Source organism: Convolutriloba macropyga, chromosome 1, assembly GCF_964194025.1.
Source record: "Convolutriloba macropyga chromosome 1, txConMacr16.3, whole genome shotgun sequence".
Lineage (NCBI taxonomy): Eukaryota > Metazoa > Xenacoelomorpha > Acoela > Convolutidae > Convolutriloba > Convolutriloba macropyga.
The window spans coordinates 27,074,895-27,099,735 of NC_134468.1; the positions used below are offsets into that span (position 1 = coordinate 27,074,895).

The 24,841-nt window shown below is 34.1% G+C and overlaps 1 protein-coding gene across 13 annotated transcripts in view; it reads right to left on the minus strand.

Annotated features, from left to right (window-relative positions):
* Positions 1–171: 171 nt before the first annotated feature.
* The window catches only part of LOC142337356 (cys-loop ligand-gated ion channel-like), a 94,453-nt gene continuing 69,783 nt past the window's right edge, over positions 172–24,841 (minus strand). For 6 of the 13 annotated variants that reach the window (XM_075386562.1, XM_075386606.1, XM_075386560.1 and 3 more), the window contains 8 exons: positions 24,039–24,173; positions 23,647–23,784; positions 23,071–23,226; positions 17,431–17,610; positions 14,914–14,961; positions 10,080–10,127; positions 9,439–9,525; positions 172–411 (listed from right to left, as the gene is read on the minus strand). In XM_075386562.1, the coding sequence (XP_075242677.1) occupies positions 280–411; positions 9,439–9,525; positions 10,080–10,127; positions 14,914–14,961; positions 17,431–17,610; positions 23,071–23,226; positions 23,647–23,784; positions 24,039–24,173 (924 nt within the window). In that variant the 3' untranslated portion in view covers positions 172–279. Of the gene's footprint in view, positions 412–7,900; positions 7,969–9,438; positions 9,526–10,079; positions 10,128–12,650; positions 12,792–13,976; positions 14,357–14,913; positions 14,962–17,430; positions 17,611–23,070; positions 23,227–23,646; positions 23,785–24,038; positions 24,174–24,841 lie in introns of those variants that run through there. The other 7 variants (XM_075386568.1, XM_075386630.1, XM_075386578.1 and 4 more) reach the window with 7 other exon arrangements.

A 24,841-nucleotide genomic window follows, 5' to 3' on the forward strand; every position in this document is an offset into this window, starting at 1 on the left:
ATTTAAAGTGAATTCAAAACATTAACGACGTCATTAATGTTTTCCGCTTGGCAGTAAATCAGACCCTCGATAGATCACATGATTATCAAAGGAAGTTTTTCTTCTGGTTTTGCTCGATTTATCAAGCTATCTGGGTGAAATCTTCACTCTCGTTAAAACATTACTTAACGAACCATATAAAAAGGTACCCAAAGTCCTGTACAGGAACCCAATGACAATGCTAACAGGATTGCACAAATTCCGAGGATTTGTTTTAAAATTTTGTTCACGGTTTTTTTTTCACACCTCACTGGCGCCAGTTGGACTATTAGTGTTATTGTTGTTGTTGTTGTTTACAACAGCTAGTCCATTGGGTCCGTGCACCCCCAGCTTAGTCTCTTTGCGAACTCTGTCCTTGACGTCCTTTTCCCTCTGAAACAATACAATCAACAGTTTTTAATTCCTCGTATTATGAAGTGTCTGAAAGTGGTTAATTTTTTTCACTTGATAACAGTATCAATTCACGGTAAGATGTATATCGGACGAATTGGTTGAATGAAAACAGCCGCCTCGTTGTGTAGAGCTAGTGAAATTTGATTGGCTAATTTTGATTGTCAAATTTTGATTGGTGCTGTTGTTGCAACAGATATAGTTATTTCACAATAAACATAACTAGGGTTTACAACTTAAACAACCTTTTCATTAAGGTTAAATTTTTTTTAAGAGCAAATTACGATATTTGATTTCGTTTACATTTTTTACATTCTTTTAAGCCTAACGAAATCCAGTAAACGAAAACGAAAATTGATTACTAATATTTTTCATTATATATATCTTTCATATTCAAAAAAATATGAGGCGCAACATGAACTGATCCCATGACTACAAAACTTGAGTAGTTAGTTATGAAAAATCTACGGATGTCAAGTTAAAAACAACAAAATATATTCAAAACGATGTCACGGTCAATAATATGGCCTATGTATGCTTTGAGTGAGATAATTTGCTTCGTATCAGGCTATAAGGTCTAAATAGTTTCCGTAACGAAATGTGTAGACAGATTTGATGTTGTTGGTGCGACAAATTCCATCTAATGTTCGATGTCGTCCTATCATGCTTAAACATAACAAGGACACACGGACATATACACTCTACAATTACTTTAAGTAGTCAAACTATCACTTGAAATGTCATGTCATGACTTGCCATGTCATTTTACCTACTGACATCCTAGCCTAACAGTTATTTATAAAGTCAACTACAGTGACAGAGAGTTAGGAAGCATTCACGGCATAGATAAGTGATCCTTGTAGCTGAAAAGTTGAAAATATTGCAATAAACTTACTGCCAAAAATTCTGAAGCTCAACATAAATCTGAATTAAAGTTTAATAAAAATTTTAGAGCCATATACTGTGCGCCAAAAAATTGTTCAGAACTTTTATCATGATGGGAAAAAAACTGCCTCAATGTATGACTTCAAATTGATCTCAAAAAATCTTTACAGTCTATGAAATACTAGACGGGTTGAAATCATTAATTTCAACACTTCTAGTAATCAAAATTAGGGCTGATCTGATACTGAAATGAGCACAGAGGGCATTGTCGGTGTCAAATTGAAAAGTCTGAAGAACCAAGAAAGCTTACAAGAATCTAAAAAGACTAATCAAAAAGATAATCAAGAAACAAAATATATTTTTATAAATTTTATAACCAAAAATTTGTCTGATAATCTGTTTTTTTATTATGATTATGACACAAATGATTATGTCAAAAAAGTCTTTTAAGATCAGCCTCACGACGAAAAGAATGCAAAATGAAGCCAATGCAAAAGTTAAGCTCAAATGAAATACCCTCTTCAAGTTTTGAACTAAAATCAATCGGACCAATCTCTTTTTACTATTTTTTTATAGTGTAAGAGAAAGATGCAAGATTTTTAAAGATGTACGATTTGCTTTTTTACCATTACATTATCTTCGATTAGCGATTCAATGTTTGATGTCTTAAGACAAATAGAACAACAACGTCTACGTACACCACATTAGTGCACTATTGAAGTCTTCATTTTGTTGCAATGCATAGTGGCATCGCATATCTCAATTTTCAACATGGTATTTTGTTTTTTGCCTGTTGATCAACTACAATTTAATTATCTGCAGATTTCGTATTTTCGCAACCACTTCACGAAGATCTTTTGTGATGCATGAGAGAGGCACAGAACACATCAGGTATTTGCGGCAACATCTGTGTTATAAGCGGCGCTATACTTTGTGCATGGAGTAAATATTGAATTATTAATGGTATATCTTGAGTTTTACCATATCTTGAGAAATTTGGAAAAACCTAAAGAGACTTTCTGGACTCTGGAATTACACTTAAGGTCGTGTATCTTTTATGCAAATGTTGTCACTTAGAGTTTTTCTTAAGAAGGGAAACTTTGAAACCTAAAGTTTCAGAGCTTGAAACTTAAAATTTTTAAAGTTTGAAACAAAGTTTTTCTTAGGAAGGAAAATTTGTGATTGAAAATAAAAACGTTTGAAGTAATGCAAAAACTTGGAGCTTTCATTATGGCAACGAGATTTTAAAGCTGTTTGGGCATGCATATAACATCATATTTGTCTCTAGAGTAAAGACACCACCAGATCTTTAATTCGAGATTTAATATGAGTCAATGGCGAGTGCTATAAAATTTGCCGATCGAAGCTTATTGCTTTTTGTTCCAACAATTTCCCAAATGGGAGAGCATATATGAGAGGCGGGCTTTCTTTCTTCACTGAGAACTTCACTTTTTGTTTAAGCATCTTGAGAGAAAAGGGGCAACATCATTTTATGGCACTTAGAGGCTAGTAAGGGTGGAGATTGGAAGGAAATTTTTTCATTGTAATTAATAAAATTTCTAGAAAATATCTCATTATACTATATAGCTATCACAAAATTTTATGATAATGTCGGCAAACAAACCCGAGAAGAACTCCTTATTAAAATTAAAATCGCAAAAGAGAGAAACAACTTTTTTGTCTTTTCGCGAGCTTTTTCTCATTGCCTTAGCAGCGGTTTAAAGATTTTAATTTTTACAGTTCAATGGAGTTTTGATTTAAAGAAAACAGAAAAATTTTATTGAACAGTGGTATGAAACATTTATAGAATATTTTTAAGATTATTTCAAAAAGTTAACCCGAAGATGGAGTTCTACAGAAAAAAAGAGAAAAAATATTTAACTTCTTTTTATTTCGAACCCTTAAATTAATTTTAAAAACAAATTCTTGCCAAAAACCTTACATCAAAGACAACTTTGATGCATACTCCTAATGTACAAGAACACTACAGAACACAAGGTTTCGAGAGAAAAAGGATAGAAAGAAAAACAAATTTATGCTATACGTTGTAGCTCGTTCTTGTTAGAACACTCCAATGCCTATCGAAGTAGACTATTATCTTTGTCAACATTGCTTTCTTCTCCTCACTTCATTCGTCTTGGTTGATTTGAAAAATACTTTCTCAAATTGAATCAACACTTGATAGACTATACCTACAACAGGTAATTGAAATACAAAACAAATAAAATTTACCTCAATATGAGACAAAAGAATTGAAAATAACCCTAAACAGATTGCTTGCCAAAAAGTCAAGTTTGACATAATCAACAACTCTATTTTTTGATGATTTCCTGATATTTGATAAAACTGTTTGAGACAATTTTTAATATAGATTTTGAGTTTAACCAATTAGCAGAAATTTCATCGATTGGGCATTTTTCAATGAAAAAAATTAGACGAAAAGAATCATTCAAATATTGAATGCTACTTCAAGCATGGAAACTGATCGCTTCAAATTTTTTCTTATGTAGTTTAATATCTCTTAAAATCGTATCAGAATGAGAGTTATGCTTTTTTCAGTTTTAATAATGAAGAAAGTTGCAATCAGGGTTGCTCCAGAAATGGTTTCAATTTGAATTTACAAAATTGGTAGTCAAAAGAGCTTTTTCTCTCAGAACAAAAAAATCACAAATTTGAAACGTATGTTGGAAAATTATGTGCTACTCACACGAGCCATCTTGTTTTGTAATTTAGAATAAAATTAAAAATGATGCGTCGACAAATCCACGAGAGCAGAGCTCCGGCCGGAACACAGTTTCCGGAATCTTGCAAGATAATCTTCTGCGTGGCAAGATCTTAGAACATAGCCAAGCGAGCACAACCATAGTGTCGCGGTTTTTTTCTGGATCAAACTTTTTTTTGATTTGTCGCAGGCAACTTTAATTAATTAATCTTAGTAACTTTAGTGAACGCCGCTGCGAATTTATTATCTAGTCGAACACTATAAGCTAAACTGAAGAAGCGATAGGAACACGCTCTAGTAGGACACCACTGTACTCTGTTATCAATGACGGGGATTAATAACACATGAGTTATATGTACAGCCTCAATTGAAATGGGGAGGGGGTACAAGATGCCCTCCTGACTTTAGTCTAGCATGGGGGAGGCAACGGGCTAGGGGGTGGGGGAAACGGGCACAAGGAAGAATTTGCTTATCTATGATATAGATTAAGACAAGGCCGGTCAATCTATCTATGTAAGAGTAGCAAGAGTTGCTGTTGTAGCTGCATTAAGACGAGTACTATCGTAGTAGTTGTTGTAGATTTATAACAATTAAGGGTAATCATGATCATCATATTGAGAAATACCTGGCTGTTTATCTGAAATAGTAAAACACATACACATCAAATATAAACATTAATTTCATAAGAGAATTAGGTAATACTCAATATTTGGTGCTGTCATCCTCTATTTTTGGTTCTATAACCTTCGAATACCTAATTTTATAATTATCACACATTGCCAAGATTAAAATTAATTATTTTATCGGGTCCAGGTTATTTTGTACCAAACCATCACTGTACCATTTAAAATATAAATAGTTAGAGATAGGCGGACTTGAACCGGCTACCATCTAAAGAGTGCAAAGAGTCCCGCTCAAGCGTGATAACAATTTCTCCCTACCCCCAGTAAATTAAGCTATTTCTGTTGAGATTTATGCACCAGCTGGTGGTTGTTCGACTCTTCATTTGAACTGACTGAGTAAAATTTATTTCTGTTCACAACATTTCACCAACAAACTGACGATATTTGAGGAATATTCATTAAATAAACATGATGCCATTGGTTTACGTTAAAGCCAAATTTCAGTTATGGTTGAGCCATTGTTGATCAGGTTTTAATTTGAACAGAAATCAATTAAACGGAAAAAAAGTAGCACAATAAAGTACAGTCACCAGGTTAAATTGGTTAATTTGATTGCCATCAGATCATTACTTTGTCTCAACAGTGGTCCATAGAAAATATTTATATTACACACTCTCACGCCAGTAATGGAACACAATGTACGTTTTATTACAAGTGATCCTAAGATACATCTCAGCTAATTAATTTGCAAGAAAAATGATTATGGAATACAAGGATAAGACAACAGTTTCCTTTTCCTCACTGGGGTCTATTATAAATTGTATTTGATGTTTTCACTCCCAAATAACGATATATGTCAATAGTATTGTTTTTGTAAGCTTTCATTAGGTCGCATAAATCTCCATCAAAAGCGCCCCTGTTTGTCCATACGGACTTAACATAAAATGAAACTTGTTCATGGAAAAGGAAACAATTTCGAATGGAAAGTTGGTTTCAATAACAAAAATTTACGGTCCAACTCAACTGAAACTAAGAAGAAAGAAAGAATAGATATAGCACCTACGTCAAAATTTTCACAATTAGTCGAAAAGGGATACAGGTGGCATTTAGGAACACTTCATTATTATTCTAAAATATTAATGTGCTTATAAACTGTTTGGTACGCTGAAAATAAAATTAAAACAATGTCATAAGTTACTCTTGCGAGAGAAACGAGGAAAACAATGCTTAACAAAGTACGTTTATAAACTTATAAATTTGAAATCATCGCCCAAAATACATTCTTCTTTGCGATAGAAAAATCTGTACAGTAAGAGAACAAATCAAATTATTTTAAAAAAGAAAACGAAAACGAAGTGGAGTAACAAATCCTTAATCTTGAAAAGCGTTCAAAAATGGAACAAATTGCCCTCTTCAATAAGAACTTTTAACAGTAAAACTTGCTTTAAAAATGTTTTAACCAAGTTTTTGCTCGATCAACACAAGAAAGTACCCGTTAATAGACAAATAGGAGCCTTCAAATCCTATTTTTACCTATGAAAACGAACAGCCACAATTTGAAGATTATTATATTAATAACAATGATGATTAATTTATTTAACATTTTAGAGCATGTAGATATCTAACCTTAGGGTTATAGTGTGAGTAATTTACTTGTTTCTCATGAAAACGAAAAAAAAAATAGAATTGATCAAAATTGATAGAAATGAACAAAATGATAACTCCATTTTTAATCATTATCATTTTGTTGAGTTTTTGATAACTGAAAATGTACAACCATAATTTTTTCCGCTAAATTTAACAGATGTTATACAGAATTACATACAAGATACAAACCCAGAAAATAAAGTTCTTAAATCAATTTCTAGTAGTTTTTCTGTAATCGCAGTTGTGTGGTTTTACATATCAAATATGCATTTTTGATTGGCTGCACATAAAGATGTCGGAGGATTGTGAACAGTTTTCCAGGTCAACTGAATCGGAATATTGTCGGATATTTTGTAATAAACGCGAATTCGTCGCAAAGCAATCAAAAAGATTTTGATGCTAACTGGTAGTGGATTTCGTAAGTTGTACATCTGTTGCAATAAGGATTTGTTGATAGTGAAGTTAGTTTGAGTTCGAGTTTTACTTCAAAATATTGTTTCAACGTACTACTAATACTTACTAGATCAATTTACAAGCGTGAAAAAATATACATACATAAATGCTTAAATCTTGCGGAATTTTCTACGTATGAAATAGATTTAAATAAAAATTCAGAAGACAAGTGATAGTAAAGCGCTATTCAGAAAATAACATGGACAACAACATTAGAATTTTCAAAAATGGGTGAGTTATCCCGTTAAAAAAACAATCTGTGAAGTTTCAAGTCAAATCATCAAAATTGCCGCATGCCCAAGATTTTTAATTTCATCAATTTCTTAAGTCACAACTGAAATATCAAAAAATTAAAATGCTGACAAAAAATTTTTTGCTTGGGATCAAAGGCGTGATTTTTCGGTACCAAAAAGTTTTAAAACGAAAGTCTCGTGGAAAAATCAATAAGATTTCTTTAGATTTTCACTTCAGCTGATTTGACAGTGAAACAAACTTTTAAAAGGCGTAAAAACCTAATGATTTTCACATTTTATCAGACAAAAACAAAAAAAAACAGATTAGTGAGCTGTCGTATTAATTTGGTACTCAACGCTTACTCTACTTCTTAATTTTTAAGTTCAATTAATTTCATAACTCATTTTTATGGACTTTTATTAAAAATAGAAAATGTTTTATTGATGTTCTAGTTACGATGAAACTAGTTTATATTTGCCGCACATGTTCTCTTTTATGATTGATTACTTTTGAGAACGCCATCGTTTAGGATATGCTTGATTTTTACAAGTTAGCATCACATTATATATTAACATTTTGGTGTTTAACAGTTTCAATTCACTGCTAAACATTTTTTTTCAAAAGTTGTCCGGAGTTTTATTTACTCCAGACAAGTTCAGAGCAGATAAAGCCAAAGACGTAAACTCTTTTATGCGTTACACCAGTTACTTTGCGGCTATGTTTGCGGCTATAAGAACACAATTAATTTTATTAAAGGAAATAATGTATTTAACTAGTTAATGCAATTTGTAATAAAGATTTGATAGATGACCCCTATGGAGCCAGTGCCTCAAACGTCAGATGAAGTAAGAACAACAAACAATAAAGTTAATTAAAAGCCGGTTAATTTGGAATTCAACCAACTCACAGTTCAATTTTTCAAATCATTTCTTTTGAAATCAATGAAAAATTGTGGTTCTCCTTTCTTTTTTGCATCTGAAAAATATATAAAACTCGCAATGTTTTTACACTTTGCCACAGCAAATAAACAGCGTCAAGTACATGACCTAATTTTTCTGATTTATACATTGTTGAACAGATTGCTTTATGTAAATTTTAAATTGAATTGGATGGATGTCAAAAATTGTGCCACTAATTGCATGTATTTGTTTGACAAATGTCAAAAATTTCTATTGGGTTCCATTCAGTTTTACGTTCTGTTCAAATTTTTAATCATTTCAGTTTTTTCCGAATGCATTTCGAGATGTGAATTGAAATTGAGCTGCATAAATAAATCCGTTGGAATGCAGCTTTATCTCAATTTTATTCATGAAAGAGGAACTATGTCCAGCTTTACCTAAGTTAAGGTTTATATTCAGAAATAAATGTTTCCAATTGTTACATGGCCAATGCTGTAGAAATTTAAAAAATTGCAAAGACAGCATGGTTCACCAGGAAAAGAGGTAAGAGTTTTAAAAATTGCAGTTTCTTAAACCTCTTAACTCTTTTACGGGTGAAAGAATAAACTTCTAGAAGTCAAGAAACTGCCAATAATAATAATTTGTTGGTTATTTCATTTATCTATCTTTCTTTGTTTTTGTGTCATTTTAACTATATATGGACATTGACTCATTGCAATGCTTCATCTAACAAACATTCGTCATAAAAGATTTGATCGGTGTCAGGACAAAATACGCAGTGCCAAAATACCCAATGTGCCAGAATACTGAAACTATGCCAAATTTTTTTCCCTAACGGATAAAATTATCAGAAAGACTATTTAGCTTGCTAATAATGTTTAAATGAGATAACTTATGATGTGATTAAGTATATTTACCATGTTTTCACGGTGAGGCTAATTAATTTGGCCATGCCTACTTCTGTCCATGCCACGTGGCACATGATATAAAACTATCAAAACCAAATCCACCGCTCAAGTATGATAAATTATGCTTGTAACACCTACTGCTAATTTGTAATCAATTTGTTTATTAAACGATGCAACCAAAGGGTACAAATTGGGTGGTACTATAGCATATTGGGTATTACAGCATTGGGTAAATTGGTACGTGACCGCTTCACATTAGATTGTTTTTTAACTGTGACTCATTTGTGTAGTCATTTTTGCTCTAAATGGGGAAATGTTTTGCCCGGACATACCATTTAAAGGTATCGGTGATATACACATATTCAGTATAACATATTAGCTTCCATTTAGCTGCAATAAACTTTAAAACTTTGATGCAATCATAACTTTCGGCCTTCTGTGACCTTGAAAAAAGTAATAAACCGAACAGGAGAGAGAGCCCCGTCTCTCTTTGAAAATGAAGAAAGTGAACAAGGTGTTAATAGATGATAACCACCCCGGATGTCCTGCTACCACCACATTAGTTGTACAAAGATGATAATCTGTGTATTTTGTGTACAAGGGGAGGGAGATTGTTGTTTACTGTACTTGTTTGTTACCTGTAGCTTTTGTTTGTTCCAGTCAGTGGCACTTACGAACGAGAAAGAGTGGGTGCTCTCTGACTTGGCAACTTGTTTCTTTTGCAACTGTTGTGTCACAAAACAAACATACCATTTCAAATCATCATCATTTCATTATATATGATTAGCTATTTGTCCTTAATAAGGCAAAAAAAAATAAATGACAAAGAATAGAAAGACTTTCTAAAATCTTCTAATGTGTTTTCTTTTGCCGTTCTATATTGGTAGGAATCCAAGGTAGCGTAATATAATTCATGGCACGACCGACTCGTATTAATTTCTGCGGTGCATCTTCACAATAATATTGATTTGATTTTGCATGAATTTCTTGCAACAAGGTGATCGATTGAACCAGAGCATAAGATCTTCTGTTGATTTCTAACGCAATATTATAATAATAGATTGTTCCCAAACTTGTAAGAAGGGCTCGTCTCAGGGCACGATCAGGCTAAATGATCAAAACCTTTGAGTTAAAGATAAAAATTTGGAAGTAGTAAAGCTGGGTTATGAGCACCCATAGAGGCATGATTATAACTCGAACAATTATGAGAAGTTTCGATGAAACTAAAATTTTAGAGGTAATGAGTTTTAGTGTGAAAGAAACGAAAGACGGTACTTACAACATATTCGTTGTCCTTTAGCTGCATTTCTTTTCTGCGCTTGTTAGTCTGAAATACAAAATACAAGGATAATTGTGAAAAAGATACGAATCATATTATCAATATTCCTTTCTGCATTCATCACTGCATTCATGGTTAGAGCACGTAGAGGGCATCTGACGCAAAGGGCATCAGAAGTTCGGCATTTTGTTCCGTGATATTTATGACAAGTTCCGCTGTTTTTTTTTACAACTAGAGTGTTCTCCTATCCTGTGAACGGGCCATTGATATCTACAGGGAGGATTGGCGAGCTGATCTATGTTCATCAGTGATGATGGGTCGGTTGATTTACCGTACAAATTTATTATCTGAGTGCAAAGATAAATTCTGGCTTGAAAAAATCTATTCCACCAATTCGGTTTAAATTTTTACACCTCATTCAATTTCACTTCGTCAACATCTTGAATTAACCAATCAGCAACCAAGATCCATCGAAAATATCCAAATCAGCAAAGGAAAGCTTTTGTTTTGAAACAAACCGGTCGTCTCAAAGAAGGATATTTTTTCTTTTCGAATGAAAGAAAGAATTACTGAAATGAAATCAACCCCTTTACCACCCAAAGGCATAATACATGTAAAATTTTCCTGTTCTCCTGGATCTCAACCAAAAACTATGTTTCCATATCATTAGGTATCAAGCAGTAACATTGGAATAAAAAACCATTTTTTTCTGCTTCAGATTTGATAAATTGATATTTTCTACAAGTTGAACACTATTTCATTCCAGTTTGCGGATCCAGAAATCTAATAGTTCACATTGTTAATAACCGTTTTCTTTTTCTTGCGAGCTAAATTATTGCCTAACTCATAAATTTACTTTAAAGTTCTGAGGTTTACAAGATACAAAATGATCATAATTTGACAGAAAACACTCATAGCGAATGACAGTTGATGACATTCAAAACGCCGACGTACCAAAAACAGTATCAATAGAATCAACAGGAGGAAAATGTTTTGTTCGAAGCTTAATTAACTCTCCTAGTCAAAATAGGACGCCTATCTTGCACGATCTTGCAGTAATTTTGAAAAAGACACCTATGTTGCGAAACAAAAAATCTGGATGTTTATCTTGTAAGATTAGATCATGCAAGGTTCTTGCTAGATTTAGATTAAAGAATTAAGCCATGGAAGATTATAGAGTTTTCTAACTCGATAGAGTTTTCTAACTCTTTGGTTGCAAAACTGGCATTGAAAGCAAAACAATCGCTGTCAGTTTTGCAAGTAAATTTTCATCTCGCAAGATTCCCGCAAGAGTGCTGGTTCTGTTACAAAATTAATAATTTTTGAACCGTAATCTTCCAGGGTCTTGCAAAAATCTGGGAAGAAGATGCAAAATGTTGCAAAGTTCTTGATGGATTTTTGCAAGATCTTCCAGGATAACTGTCCTCGTTCAGCCAGGGGTATTTAATATCAACAAATGTCATTCGTATGGTAGTGGATTTCGTAAGTTGTACATTTGTTGCAATACGGATTTGTTGATAGTGAAGATAGTTTGAGTTCGAGTTTTACTTCAAAATATTGTTTCAATGTACTACTAATACTTACTAGATAAATTTACAAGCGTGAACAAATATACATACATAAATGCTTAAATCTTGCGGAATTTTCTACGTATGAAATAGATTTAAATAAAAATTCAGAAGACAAGTGATAGTAAAGCGCTATTCAGAAAATAACATGGACAACAACATTAGAATTTTCAAAAATGGGTGAGTTATCCCGTTAAAAAAACAATCTGTGAAGTTTCAAGTCAAATCATCAAAATTGCCGCATGCCCAAGATTTTTAATTTCGTCAATTTGTTAAGCCACAACTGAAATATCAAAAAATTAAAATGCTGACAAAAAATTTTTGCTTGGGATCAAAGGCGTAATTTTTCGGTACCAAAAAGTTTTAAAACGAAAGTCTCGTGGAAAAATCAATAAGATTTCTTTAGATTTTCACTTCAGCTGATTTGACAGTGAAACAAACTTTTAAAAGGCGTAAAAACCTAATGATTTTCACATTTTATCAGACAAAAACAAAAAAAAACAGATTAGTGAGCTGTCATATTAATTTGGTACTCAACGCTTACTCTACTTCTTAATTTTAAGTTCAATTAATTTCATAACTCATTTTTATGGACTTTTATTAAAAATAGAAAATGTTTTATTGATGTTCTAGTTACGATGAAACTAGTTGATATTTGCCGCACATGTTCTCTTTTATGATTGATTACTTTTGAGAACGCCATCGTTTAGGATATGCTTGATTTTTACAAGTTAGCATCACATTATATATTAACATTTTGGTGTTTAACAGTTTCAATTCACTGCAAAACATTTTTTTTAAAAATTTGTCCGGAGTTTTATTTACTCCAGACAAGTTCAGAGCAGATAAAGCCAAAGACGTAAACTCTTTTATGCGTTACACCCGTTACTTTGCGGCTATAAGAACACAATTAATTTTATTAAAGGAAATAATGTATTTAACTAGTTAATGCAATTTGTAATAAAGATTTGATAGATGACCCCTATGGAGCCAGTGCCTCAAACGTCAGATGAAGTAAGAACAACAAACAATAAAGTTAATTAAAAGCCGGTTAATTTGGAATTCAACCAACTCACAGTTCAATTTTTCAAATCATTTCTTTTGAAATCAATGAAAAATTGTGGTTCTCCTTTCTTTTTTGCATCTGAAAAATATATAAAACTCGCAATGTTTTTACACTTTGCCACAGCAAATAAACAGCGTCAAGTACATGACCTAATTTTTCTGATTTATACATTGTTGAACAGATTGCTTTATGTAAATTTTAAATTGAATTGGATGGATGTCAAAAATTGTGCCACTAATTGCATGTATTTGTTTGACAAATGTCAAAAATTTCTATTGGGTTTCATTCAGTTTTACGTTCTGTTCAAATTTTTAATCATTTTAGTTTTTGCCGAATACATATAACATTTCGAGATGTGAATTGAAATTGAGCTGCATAAATAAATCCGTTGGAATGCAGCTTTATCTCAATTTTATTCATGAAAGAGGAACTATGTCCAGCTTTACCTAAGTTAAGGTTTATATTCAGAAATAAATGTTTCCAATTGTTACATGGCCAATGCTGTAGAAATTTTTGAAAAAATTACAAAGACAGCATGGTTCACCAGGAAAAGAGTTAAGAGTTTTAAAAATTGCAGTTTTTTAAACCTCTAAACTCTTTCACGGGTGAAAGAATAAACTTCTAGAAGTCAAGAAACTGCCAATAATAATAATTTGTTGGTTATGCCTTTTATCTATCTTTCTTTGTTTTTGTGTCATTTTAACTATATATGGACATTGACTCATTGCAATGCTTCATCTAACAAACATTCGTCATAAAAGATTTGATCGGTGTCGGGACAAAATAACCAATGCCAAAATACCCAATGTGCCAGAATACTGAAACTATGCCAAATTTTTTTCCCTAACGGATAAAATTATCAGAAAGACTATTTAGCTTGCTAATAATGTTTAAATGAGATAACTTATGATGTGATTAAGTATATTTACCATGTTTTCACGGTGAGGCTAATTAATTTGGCCATGCCTACTTCTGTCCATGCCACGTGGCACTTGATATAAAACTATCAAAACCAAATCCACCGCTCAAGTATGATAAATTATGCTTGTAACACCTACTGCCAATTTGTAATCAATTTTTTTATTAAACGATGCAACCAAAGGGTGCAAATTGGGTGGTACTATAGCATATTGGGTATTACAGCATTGGGTAAATTGGTACGTGACCGCTTCACATTAGATTGTTTTTTAACTGTGACTCATTTGTGTAGTCATTTTTGCTCTAAATGGGGAAATTTTGCCCGGACATACCATTTAAAGGTATCGGTGATATACACATATTCAGTATAACATATTAGCTTCCATTTAGCTGCAATAAACTTTAAAACTTTGATGCAATCATAACTTTCGGCCTTCTGTGACCTTGAAAAAAGTAATAAACCGAACAGGAGAGAGAGCCCCGTCTCTCTTTGAAAATGAAGAAAGTGAACAAGGTGTTAATAGATGATAACCACCCCGGATGTCCTGCTACCACCACATTAGTTGTACAAAGATGATAATCTGTGTGTTTTGTGTACAAGGGGAGGGAGATTGTTGTTTATTATATTTGTTTGTTACCTGTAGCTCTTGTTTGTTCCAGTCAATGGCACTTACAAACGAGAAAGAGTGGGTGCTCTCTGACTTGGCAACTTGTTTCTTTTGCAACTGTTGTGTCACAAAACAAACATACCATTTCAAATCATCATCATTTCATTATATATGACTAGCTATTTGTCCTTAATAAGGCAAAAAAAAAATAAATGACACAAAGAATAGAAAGACTTTCTAAAATCTCCTAATGTGTTTTCTTTTGCCGTTCTATATTGGTAGGAATTCAAGGTAGCGTAATATAATTCATGGCACGACCGCCTCGTATTAATTTCTGCGGTGCATCTTCACAATAATATTGATTTGATTTTGCATGAATTTCTTGCAACAAGGTGATCGATTGAACCAGAGCATAAGATCTTCTGTTGATTTCTAACGCAATATTATAATAATAGATTGTTCCCAAACTTGTAAGAAGGGCTCGTCTCAGGGCACGATCAGGCTAAATGATCAAAACCTTTGAGTTAAAGATAAAAATTTGGAAGTAGTAAAGCTGGGTTATGAGCACCCATAGAGGCATGATTATAACTCGAACAATTATGAGAAGTTTCGATGAAACTAAAATTTTAGAGGTAATGAGTTTTAGTGTGAAAGAAACGAAAGACGGTACTTACAACATATTCGTTGTCCTTTAGCTGCATTTCTTTTCTGCGCTTGTTAGTCTGAAATACAAAATACAAGGATAATTGTGAAAAAGATACGAATCATATTATCAATATTCCTTTCTGCATTCATCACTGCATTCATGGTTAGAGCACGTAGAGGGCATCTGACGCAAAGGGCATCAGAAGTTCGGCATTTTGTTCCGTGATATTTATGACAAGTTCCGCTGTTTTTTTTTACAACTAGAGTGTTCTCCTATCCTGTGAACGGGCCATTGATATCTACAGGGAGGATTGGCGAGCTGATCTATGTTCATCAGTGATGATGGGTCGGTTGATTTACCGTACAAATTTATTATCTGAGTGCAAAGATAAATTCTGGCTTGAAAAAATCTATTCCACCAATTCGGTTTAAATTTTTACACCTCATTCAATTTCACTTCGTCAACATCTTGAATTAACCAATCAGCAACCAAGATCCATCGAAAATATCCAAATCAGCAAAGGAAAGCTTTTGTTTTGAAACAAACCGGTCGTCTCAAAGAAGGATATTTTTTCTTTTCGAATGAAAGAAAGAATTACTGAAATGAAATCAACCCCTTTACCACCCAAAGGCATAATACATGTAAAATTTTCCTGTTCTCCTGGATCTCAACCAAAAACTATGTTTCCATATCATTAGGTATCAAGCAGTAACATTGGAATAAAAAACCATTTTTTTCTGCTTCAGATTTGATAAATTGATATTTTCTACAAGTTGAACACTAATTCATTCCAGTTTGCGGATCCAGAAATCTAATAGTTCACATTGTTAATAACCGTTTTCTTTTTCTTGCGAGCTAAATTATTGCCTAACTCATAAATTTACTTTAAAGTTCTGAGGTTTATAAGATACAAAATGATCATAATTTGACAGAAAACACTCATAGCGAATGACAGTTGATGACATTCAAAACGCCGACGTACCAAAAACAGTATCAATAGAATCAACAGGAGGAAAATGTTTTGTTCGAAGCTTAATTAACTCTCCTAGTCAAAATAGGACGCCTATCTTGCACGATCTTGCAGTAATTTTGAAAAAGACACCTATGTTGCGAAACAAAGAATCTGGATGTTTATCTTGTAAGATTAGATCATGCAAGGTTCTTGGTAGATTTAGATTAAAGAATTAAGCCATGGAAGATTATAGAGTTTTCTAACTCGATAGAGTTTTCTAACTCTTTGGTTGCAAAACTGGCATTGAAAGCAAAACAATCGCTGTCAGTTTTGCAAGTAAATTTTCATCTCGCAAGATTCCCGCAAGAGTGATGGTTCTGTTACAAAATTAATAATTTTTGAACAGTTATCTTCCAGGGTCTTGCAAAAATCTGGGAAGAAGATGCAAAATGTTGCAAAGTTCTTGATGGAATTTTGCAAGATCTTCCAGGATAACTGTCCTCGTTCAGCCAGCGGTATTTAATTTCAACAAATGTCATTCAAAAACCAAGTGCGTAAGTCTGTACCTCAAGGCCATCGGAAGTGGCTCAGCAGACTAATTGATTAGACAACGTAACTACTCATGAAAATTTTGTAAGAAAATTTTGACCCAGTATTTTTTTCCTTTCAAAATTTATTTCGAAACAAAACTCTGACGAGTAACTTTGTTGAGAAACTAACACGCAATTTTTTAAAAACAATTACTATGACGTAGAGTAATAATTCAATAATTTCGAATTGTTTTCTATTTTCACTGGCGTCTTGAGTGTAAGTGTATGTGTTTTTGACATCCTCTGTATGCGTGCAAATATGTGTGTCTGTATGCTTGTGAATGTGTGCGTTTGTGTGCGTGTGTATAATTGTTTATTCTGTTTGGGTGTTTGTGTTTTTGTGTGTGTGTGTGTGTTTATGTCTGTCTGCTTACTTATATATGTGTTTGTGTGTGTGATGGTGTGGAATTTGTGTTTGTGCGTGTGTGTGTGTGTGTGTGTGTGTGTGTGTGTGTGCGTGTGTGTGTGTGTGTGTGTGTGTGTGTGTGTGCGTGTGTGTAATCATGTATGTGTTGGTGCTTGTATGTGTTTACGTATGGTTGTGCATGTGTTTGAGTGTGTTTGTTGCGCTTTGTATGTGTGTGTGTGTGCATTTATGTTTGTGAGTGAGTGAGTGTGTGTGTGTGTGTGTGTGTGTGTGTGTGTGTGTGTGTGTGTGTGTTTATGTATGTGTGTTTGTGTGTGTGTGGGCTTGTATGTGTTTATGTATGGTTCTGCATGTGTTTGAGTGTGTTCGTTGTGCGTTGTATGTGTGTGTGTATTTATGTTTGTGAGTGCGTGTGTGTGTGTGTGTGTGTGTGTGTGTGTGTGTTTGTGTGCGTATGTTTATGTATGTGTGTGCGTGCGTGCGTGCGTACGTGCGTGCATGCGTGTGTGCGTGCATGTTTACGTATGTATGTGTTTGTGTGTGAGTGTGTTTACGTATGTATGTATGTGTTTGTATTTGCGTGGTGGGGGTGGGTGAGTGAGTGAATGAGTGTACATCATCTGCGGGTGGTGGTACCTTTCTGAAGAATACGATTCCGAATATGATGTGGAAGAGGAGCTGGAATGGAATGAGGATGAGGAGGCAGATGGTGTCCGCCTTCTTGGCCTTCTCGGGCTCCTCCTTGATCACAGACAGGAAGGCGAATAGGATTGTCATGAAGCACAGGAACATCATCGAGAAGATCAGGTAGATGTCCTAAACAACACATTATACGATACAACAGGACAACAGACAAGGGCTACGGTACTAATAATAAAGTCAAGATTAACCGAACTAACATTAACCGAATAAAACTGACTAAAAAACGGGGTATCTTTACTTATGATAGCATAAAGTCAAAACGAACTCATACCAGGTTTAGACCTTGACGTGTGAAAAAAAGACTTTATAATTATAGTGGTGAGGGGATGGTGTACAATATTGAGTACAATTGCACAGTCGAGCCCATAGTTAAAGTCGAGGTAGAGTCTTTTCACGGGTATAACAAGGATCTTTTCACAGCAAGATACGGTCGAGCACGGTCTTTTCATGCCTCAAGCAAGAAGAGTCTTTTCTTAAGTCGAGGAAAAGATTGTGTTGGCATTACTAATTTTATTTATTTGCATTTTCTGTGGATGCACAGGAATCCACAAGCAATACCAAATAGGCATTGCAGTAGACCGTCAAACATAGAAACTGTTTTAATCTTGTCAAAAAGCTGAAGAAAAATTTAAGTCTTGAGATTAATTAGTTGTGGTAAGTAGGCTATATTACATAGTTGTTCGTTCGATCAATCTTAATTTGACTGAAAAAAGAAAAGACTCATTGACTACGAAATTAAGATTCATAGAGTTTAATAGCCAATTAGTTGTGGTAAGTAGGCTATTAAACTCTATCAATCTTAATTTCGTAATCAATGAGTCTTTTCTTTTTTCAGTCATTTTGTTTACAAAAAAACTGAAACTTTTAAGAGACTTGACAAAGAGAAAGTATCAAGAGACCTGACCATGTTATATGCAATAGCAGATTGCTCAACTGCATGCTCAACTGTCAAGCATAAAATTTTGAGGCAAACTAAAATCCAGCATTACAACTGGGTCAAGCTAAAGTCCTGCAGCATAAGATTGGGTCGAACTAAAGTCAAGCAAAGCAAATATGATCCGAGCTAAGGTCTGGATGATCACTAAAGTAAGTCGAGCTAAAGTCTTTTCATGGGTAATTTCAGTTTAGCTTGGTTTTTGCACAGCACTGTTGGGTCAATGTCTTCATGATCGTGACAAAATCTATGACTCCCTTTATTCAAATAATTAATAATTCAAATAACGTCCTACATATTCCTAGAAAAAAATTCGTTTTTTTATTATATTATACACAAAAACATTCTTATCAAATAAAAAACCCTTAAGTGATGGTGCAAACTTAATGGCTTTAGTTCTTTTCTCGTCAATAAATTTAATTCATAAATCACTGAAAATTATCAATTTTTTGCTTTGGTTTCACACTTAAAATATAGCGAATTTTTCATAGATTGATAGACAATCAGTTCATTATTTCATATTCACGGAGTTTTGATGCCATCCTACACAACAAACATATAATATGAAGATGTTTACGTGTCCGTAAATTTTATCTTTTGTGATCTGAACCGAACTTAGAGACTATTTTCAAAATTAAAAACAAACAATTCAACAGTTTTTACCAAGTATGAAAACATAACAAAGTAATTATTTACAACGTTTGAAAAGTGATGATACCAATGATAGCTAGGAAAACACGGCTCTCAGAATTTCTACCTAACATAACACCATTATGATTACTAACAAAAAGGAAGAATTCTGATGTGAAGTGAATTCTCACCACTTATTTTTCCGATCAATTAGATGTTCAACTACAATGTAAATGAAAAAAGTTAAGGTTCTTATCTAACTTGAAATATGTATTGAAATATAATCATAACTGTGCTCCTCAGCTTCGACATTTTAAATGCAGATTGGGAAATTACTTAAACGAGTGTTACAATGTAAATACACTTGGAGCAAAAAAACTTTATGCAAATAAATTTTACTGATCTCTTATACTGATCCCTGTAATAGAAGATCAAAATTTTCGCTTTGCTCAATTACAAATCTAATAATTTTAGGAATTGTAGAAAAAATTTTACGATAAAAAACAATGAGCTAGAACACAATTCAGTCTGATTGTTAAAATTCAATTTAGCAGCTGAGCCGCAAGATTTTTTGGTTAGATCTCTTATATAATGCGCACAAAATAATAAAAAAAAAGATGGAGAAATTAACTATTATAGAGAAAAATTGATACCTTTTGATCATCATGACAACTACAGGAATTTGGAAAACTTGATGTTTTCTGAGCAAAATGCCCAAAATTTGGCCAAAGTTAAATAATGACATGTTTTTCGGGTTGCGGTTGTTAAATAGGGCTCAAAGAACTGCTATTTGTCTTATGCCGATGCTCTTGGTGACCTGTTTAAACTATGCTCATTAAATTGATTGGGAGTACATCTGCAGAGAGCAAAAAAATAATATAAAGCTGTTTTTAGTTTCAAAACAAATGTCGCGCTTCAAACCTAATTGATAAAAAAACTTCTCAGAAGTTTTGACTTTTCATTTGAAAATTAAAAAAATTATGAAAAAGGGACAATCACATTGAAGTCAATCAATATAAATAAGACTTTTTTCTTAAAGGTATAGTACAAAATAAGATTTTTCGCATAATTTTAAGTAATTTTTTGAAGTAAGAAATGTACGCTTCAGTGAACGGCGAACTCTATTGCTCTCCATGATAGTAAAAGAGTTTAAATATGTCAACAGCCCTTTTTGCCCTGTTTAACTTTGCTTATTATTCACTTTCAGTTTCAAGCAAAAATGAATTAAAGCATCTTTCTGTTTTGATAACATTTTCTCATAGAGTATTTTAATTGAACGAGTGCGATATGTCTCAAAAAATGTTTCTGGTTGGTGGAGCCAATTAGGCAAAAATTTTCAGAGAGAGAGAGAGAGAGAGAGAGAGAGAGAGAGAGAGTAAGAAGATACTTTGGATCTTTTCAACAATTGCCCCCCTTTTGCAAAAGGGGTGGCTATTCTTGAATAGAATTTAAGCGAGCCATTTATTGCGGCTGAGCTTAACAACTCAGAAATCAAATTGAATAGCGCTTCAAGGCCATTTCAAGCCTTAAAGCTAGAATAGCGTGACAAGCGAAATTTAATGCTACATTCTATCGAAGCCATACGGATTTGTTCATTTTGTTCAACATTTATATTTAGCAACTATTATTAGTACACAATCGTCATTCATGAAGTCAAACTATAACTCAAACTCGAACTACCTCCACAACCAGCAAAACAATACTACGACTTAACAGTATTGCATCAGATTCTTTGCGATTGGATTGCGAATCAACCTGTTATTGATACAGAATATTCGACAAAACTTCTACATGGTTAACAAATTTCCCATGACATCAAATTTACACTGAAAAAGTGACGTTATGGAAAAGTGTTCACATTCTGTCGACATTATTATCTACAACCAATCAAAATTTGAATTTGACTTGTAAATCCACGTGACTAGCAGCATAAAAGGAGCTTGAAAAACTACCAAAAATCAGTTGAAACTCGTAAATTTGGTTATATTAAACTGACATACAGTGCGTATTGAAGCACACTTTCTTGAGCGGTAAATTACTTGTTATCGTGTCTTGTTTCCGTAGATCATATTAGTGATTGTACAGTTTTAACTTTACTTTGACTTGTGAAAAGAGAATTAACTTTGATATTCTCAAATTTTCTTTCTGAGGAACAAAGTTCCTAAGTAAGAGAAACTTTGTGCAAAGCATAAAGTCAGTTTCTCTTACTGGTTTTAACGAAGCCTAGCATAGTTCCCAAATTGCGTTATTGAGCAATTGAGTGCGCTGAAAAGCACAAAGTGCGAATTTCGTTACATTTGTTAACTTTGATTAAAGTGCGAATTTGGTTACATTAGTTAACTTAGATTATCGGGAAAAGGTCGCCGAGAACCTTAAAATATTGCGAGACAGAAATTGTTTACCCTAACCAGTCGCTAGGACAGTTACCTAGAGCTGCACATAAGGGGTTTTGCATTTTCGAATCATAATTTGAGTTATTAACCAAATCTCAAACAACATTAATTGTTTGAAACAAGTTTGTTATTCAGCAAAGCTGAGCGATTAATTATCAGGAGTAATTGAGCAACAAGTAATGCAACGGTATTCTACAGTATAGCGGATAATACAGTTCACAAAAGTTAACTGCAAAAACACAATATCCGGACAGATTTGAAACCGCTGAAACGAACTGGGCGGTGTAAAGTTTTCCTTGACTTTGATAGGAGAGCAGCCGTTACACCATTTATTAACCAATCACAGCCGAATAATAACTTTCCACGAATGCACATACTATGTTAAATTGAATCGAATAAAATACGCCATGGTATGGCAACTAGCCGAAATAGAATACAAAGCGAAAAAAATTTTCAACTGGCGGGTCGGTGGGCGCGCTTCGCCGCGATAACCGACCCGCGATTTCCGGATTACATCCCTCAGCTCATGAGAGGCATGGCCATGAACAGGGGTCCGCAATTGCGCTTAAACTAATATTCGGCTATCTAAACTGTAGGCCAAGAATATCGTGGTAAAGTATAGCACAGAAGGGGTGGGGATTCTCTACTAGGTACCAAAGGGGGGGGGGCAATTGTTGAAAAGATCCGATACTCTTTATAATTGCCATTTAATTTTCTATAAGCTATGCTACAGCTCTATTGAAAAAAATATGCTTCCTGTATGTAGGAATAAGCATAGTTGGAACCAATTTTTAATGAAAAAAAGCCATCCATATTAAAAATGTTTTTGCTGAAAAAAACCTAAACAGTAAAAAAAATTGTATTACAGTTGAAAGGAAGTAAGGATAAAACGTTGGTTCGATTAGATTCCAAGTTTTCATTAGAAGTCTTATTCAAAAATTGTAGGAACTAATTTGAGCAATGGTTCCCATGAAGTCTTGCAGAATGTCTCGTCGCGTTCTCGCTGGCTGTACCATGTGGTGCTAGGAAAATTGGCCGACAGGGCGTTTAGCTGACAAGGACAAAATGAGAAATTTAGCCGACAGTTTTATCATAATTGGTAATAAAAGTTCATAATTGGTCCATAAATCAGTAGTTCGGTTGTGATAGATTCATATCAAGTCCCACTGAGGCATGGCCATGGCCCGTGAGGCATGGCCAGATGCGGTAAAATACGGTCCGACCACGGATGGACCTTCATTACACTAATGGCCTTAAATTGGTCAATCACAGCTGTAGAATAAGTTTTATTGCTCATTTTACTTAAATTGTCGGTTAAATTTCTCATTCTTTGATTGTCGGCTAAACGCCCTGTCGGCCAATACGGCGGCCACCGTACCATGTACTTGAATTCACGAAGAGAGAAAAGATTTAACAATTTCAACTTCAATTCAGTAATTTTATATTAGGTAAATGTACGGGAAATGGCCAACCACAAGCAAAGACCTAATCACAGTGAGGCAGGCACGCAATGACCAAAATTGTACCAATACAATCATATCTTTAATACAGTTATTGAAATTATTTACGTTCTGGGTGTAGTTATGAATTAATGATAGTTGTGGTGGTAGTACTAACTAGGCCAGTGAGGTATGGTATCATGGGGAGGTGTTGGTTGACGGAGAGTTTGAAGGCCACTGATGTCAGCAGCAGAGTCAGGTTGCCAGCTATGCGGAACTTGACATCCTTGAAGTCCAGCGCAAACCCACAGAAACTCAATGTCACAATGCACATCTACAAAAAGCGTTGATATGAATAAACTCAAGCCACGTTTGCAGCACTTCCTGCATTCACTTGCTATTTCTGTGGACTCTCGCACAAGAAGAAAGAATTGGTTACACGATAATTATCTGATACATAAAAAAATCGAAGTAAATTGCTTTTATTCTGTTCATTCGAACTGAAAGTTTGCTACGTTGCTAGGACAAATTCCAGTACCAATCGTTCCCATCGATCGGCTGGCGAAAAAGCGTGTAAGAAGGGGTTAGATGTGAAGTTTTTACACCCGAAAGAGCTATAGCAAAAACAGAATAGAAGCAACGTTTTTTTCTACCAAAAGTGGGCTTGACTTTGCTTCGGCATGAGTTACTCAATTAAGTGTTTTTCGTGTTGGCTAAATCTGGGGCAACGGGTGATGTTGTGACGTTGACTGACCATGATAAGAATGGCGTTCCAGAAGAAGAAGTTAGACTTCCTGGCTACTCTGGCGGTGGCTGTGATAATGGGGATATTCAGGAAGGGGTTCTCCTCTGCATTGTCGTCGTCATCCGTCTCCGGCAACTTTGTCGACACCTAGTCAACACATTCAGTATGAATAAATTATGAATTTGTCTTTCAAACCCAAATTCTAGAATGCCTATACAATGCCAGATTCTAAAAAAAGTTACTTCAAATTTGCAAATCTGGAAGTTTGAAACTTGAACGTGAGTGTCAAGTGATGATTAATTAAAGGCAGTAGTCTACTTAGTAAGCACGACAATATTGATCTCATTAGCATTTGCTCTTTTGAAGGGGTTTCCTCAGTTGTGAGCTAAGGAAGGCACAACCTCGACATGTCTGTACATGCTCCACTCCTGTTTGTCCTGAAAGGTGCTTGTCTCCACTGTGCTCAGCTCCTCAGGGTCAGGCACGAACTCAATCTCACTCGTTGGTAACTCACTCCGCAAGATCACTGAGATGTCCTGAAGTCAAGTCACACCGCAATTCTGTATTCACTCAAGGCTCAGATTAGCATTCCATTCTTTGTTCATTTCGGAGGCCAGAATACCTTTTATACTCAATTATCTTTTGAATGAACGCATTGGGCTACAACTTATGGGTACGACCAATAGGGGAACTTTTCCTACAAGCTCATCTTATGATCCATATACAAAGAAGTTTATGTTCTCACTATGGTATCCCACATAGCATTCCAAGGACTTGAGCCATTTCATATAAGAGCTTACAATAATAATTCCATCTTAAATGAACTTTATCTTTTAAGGTTTAATAAATAATATTACGTTCAGATAGGACATCATTGACCCCTAAGGATGGTTCTCAGATGCCTACGTGGGGAAGATAAATAATTTTAGAGCTCATCCTTCTTCTAGAGGAGAGAATTTTTATTTATATATGGGTTGTCAATACACAATTACCATTGACAAAAACGGCAGTTTTGGATACTGTGAGACTCGGTTAACTTTATGTGGAATTTTTAATGTATAGGAAACCAATGACAAAGTTTTTCGAAAAGGCCTGAGCAAACTGTTTTGCTCGTTTACAATTCCTTTTTTATGTTGAATGTGCAATGAATGTAGTCCAAAGTCAAAAAGCAGTTGAGTAGTTTCCATAGCCTAACTATAATTGA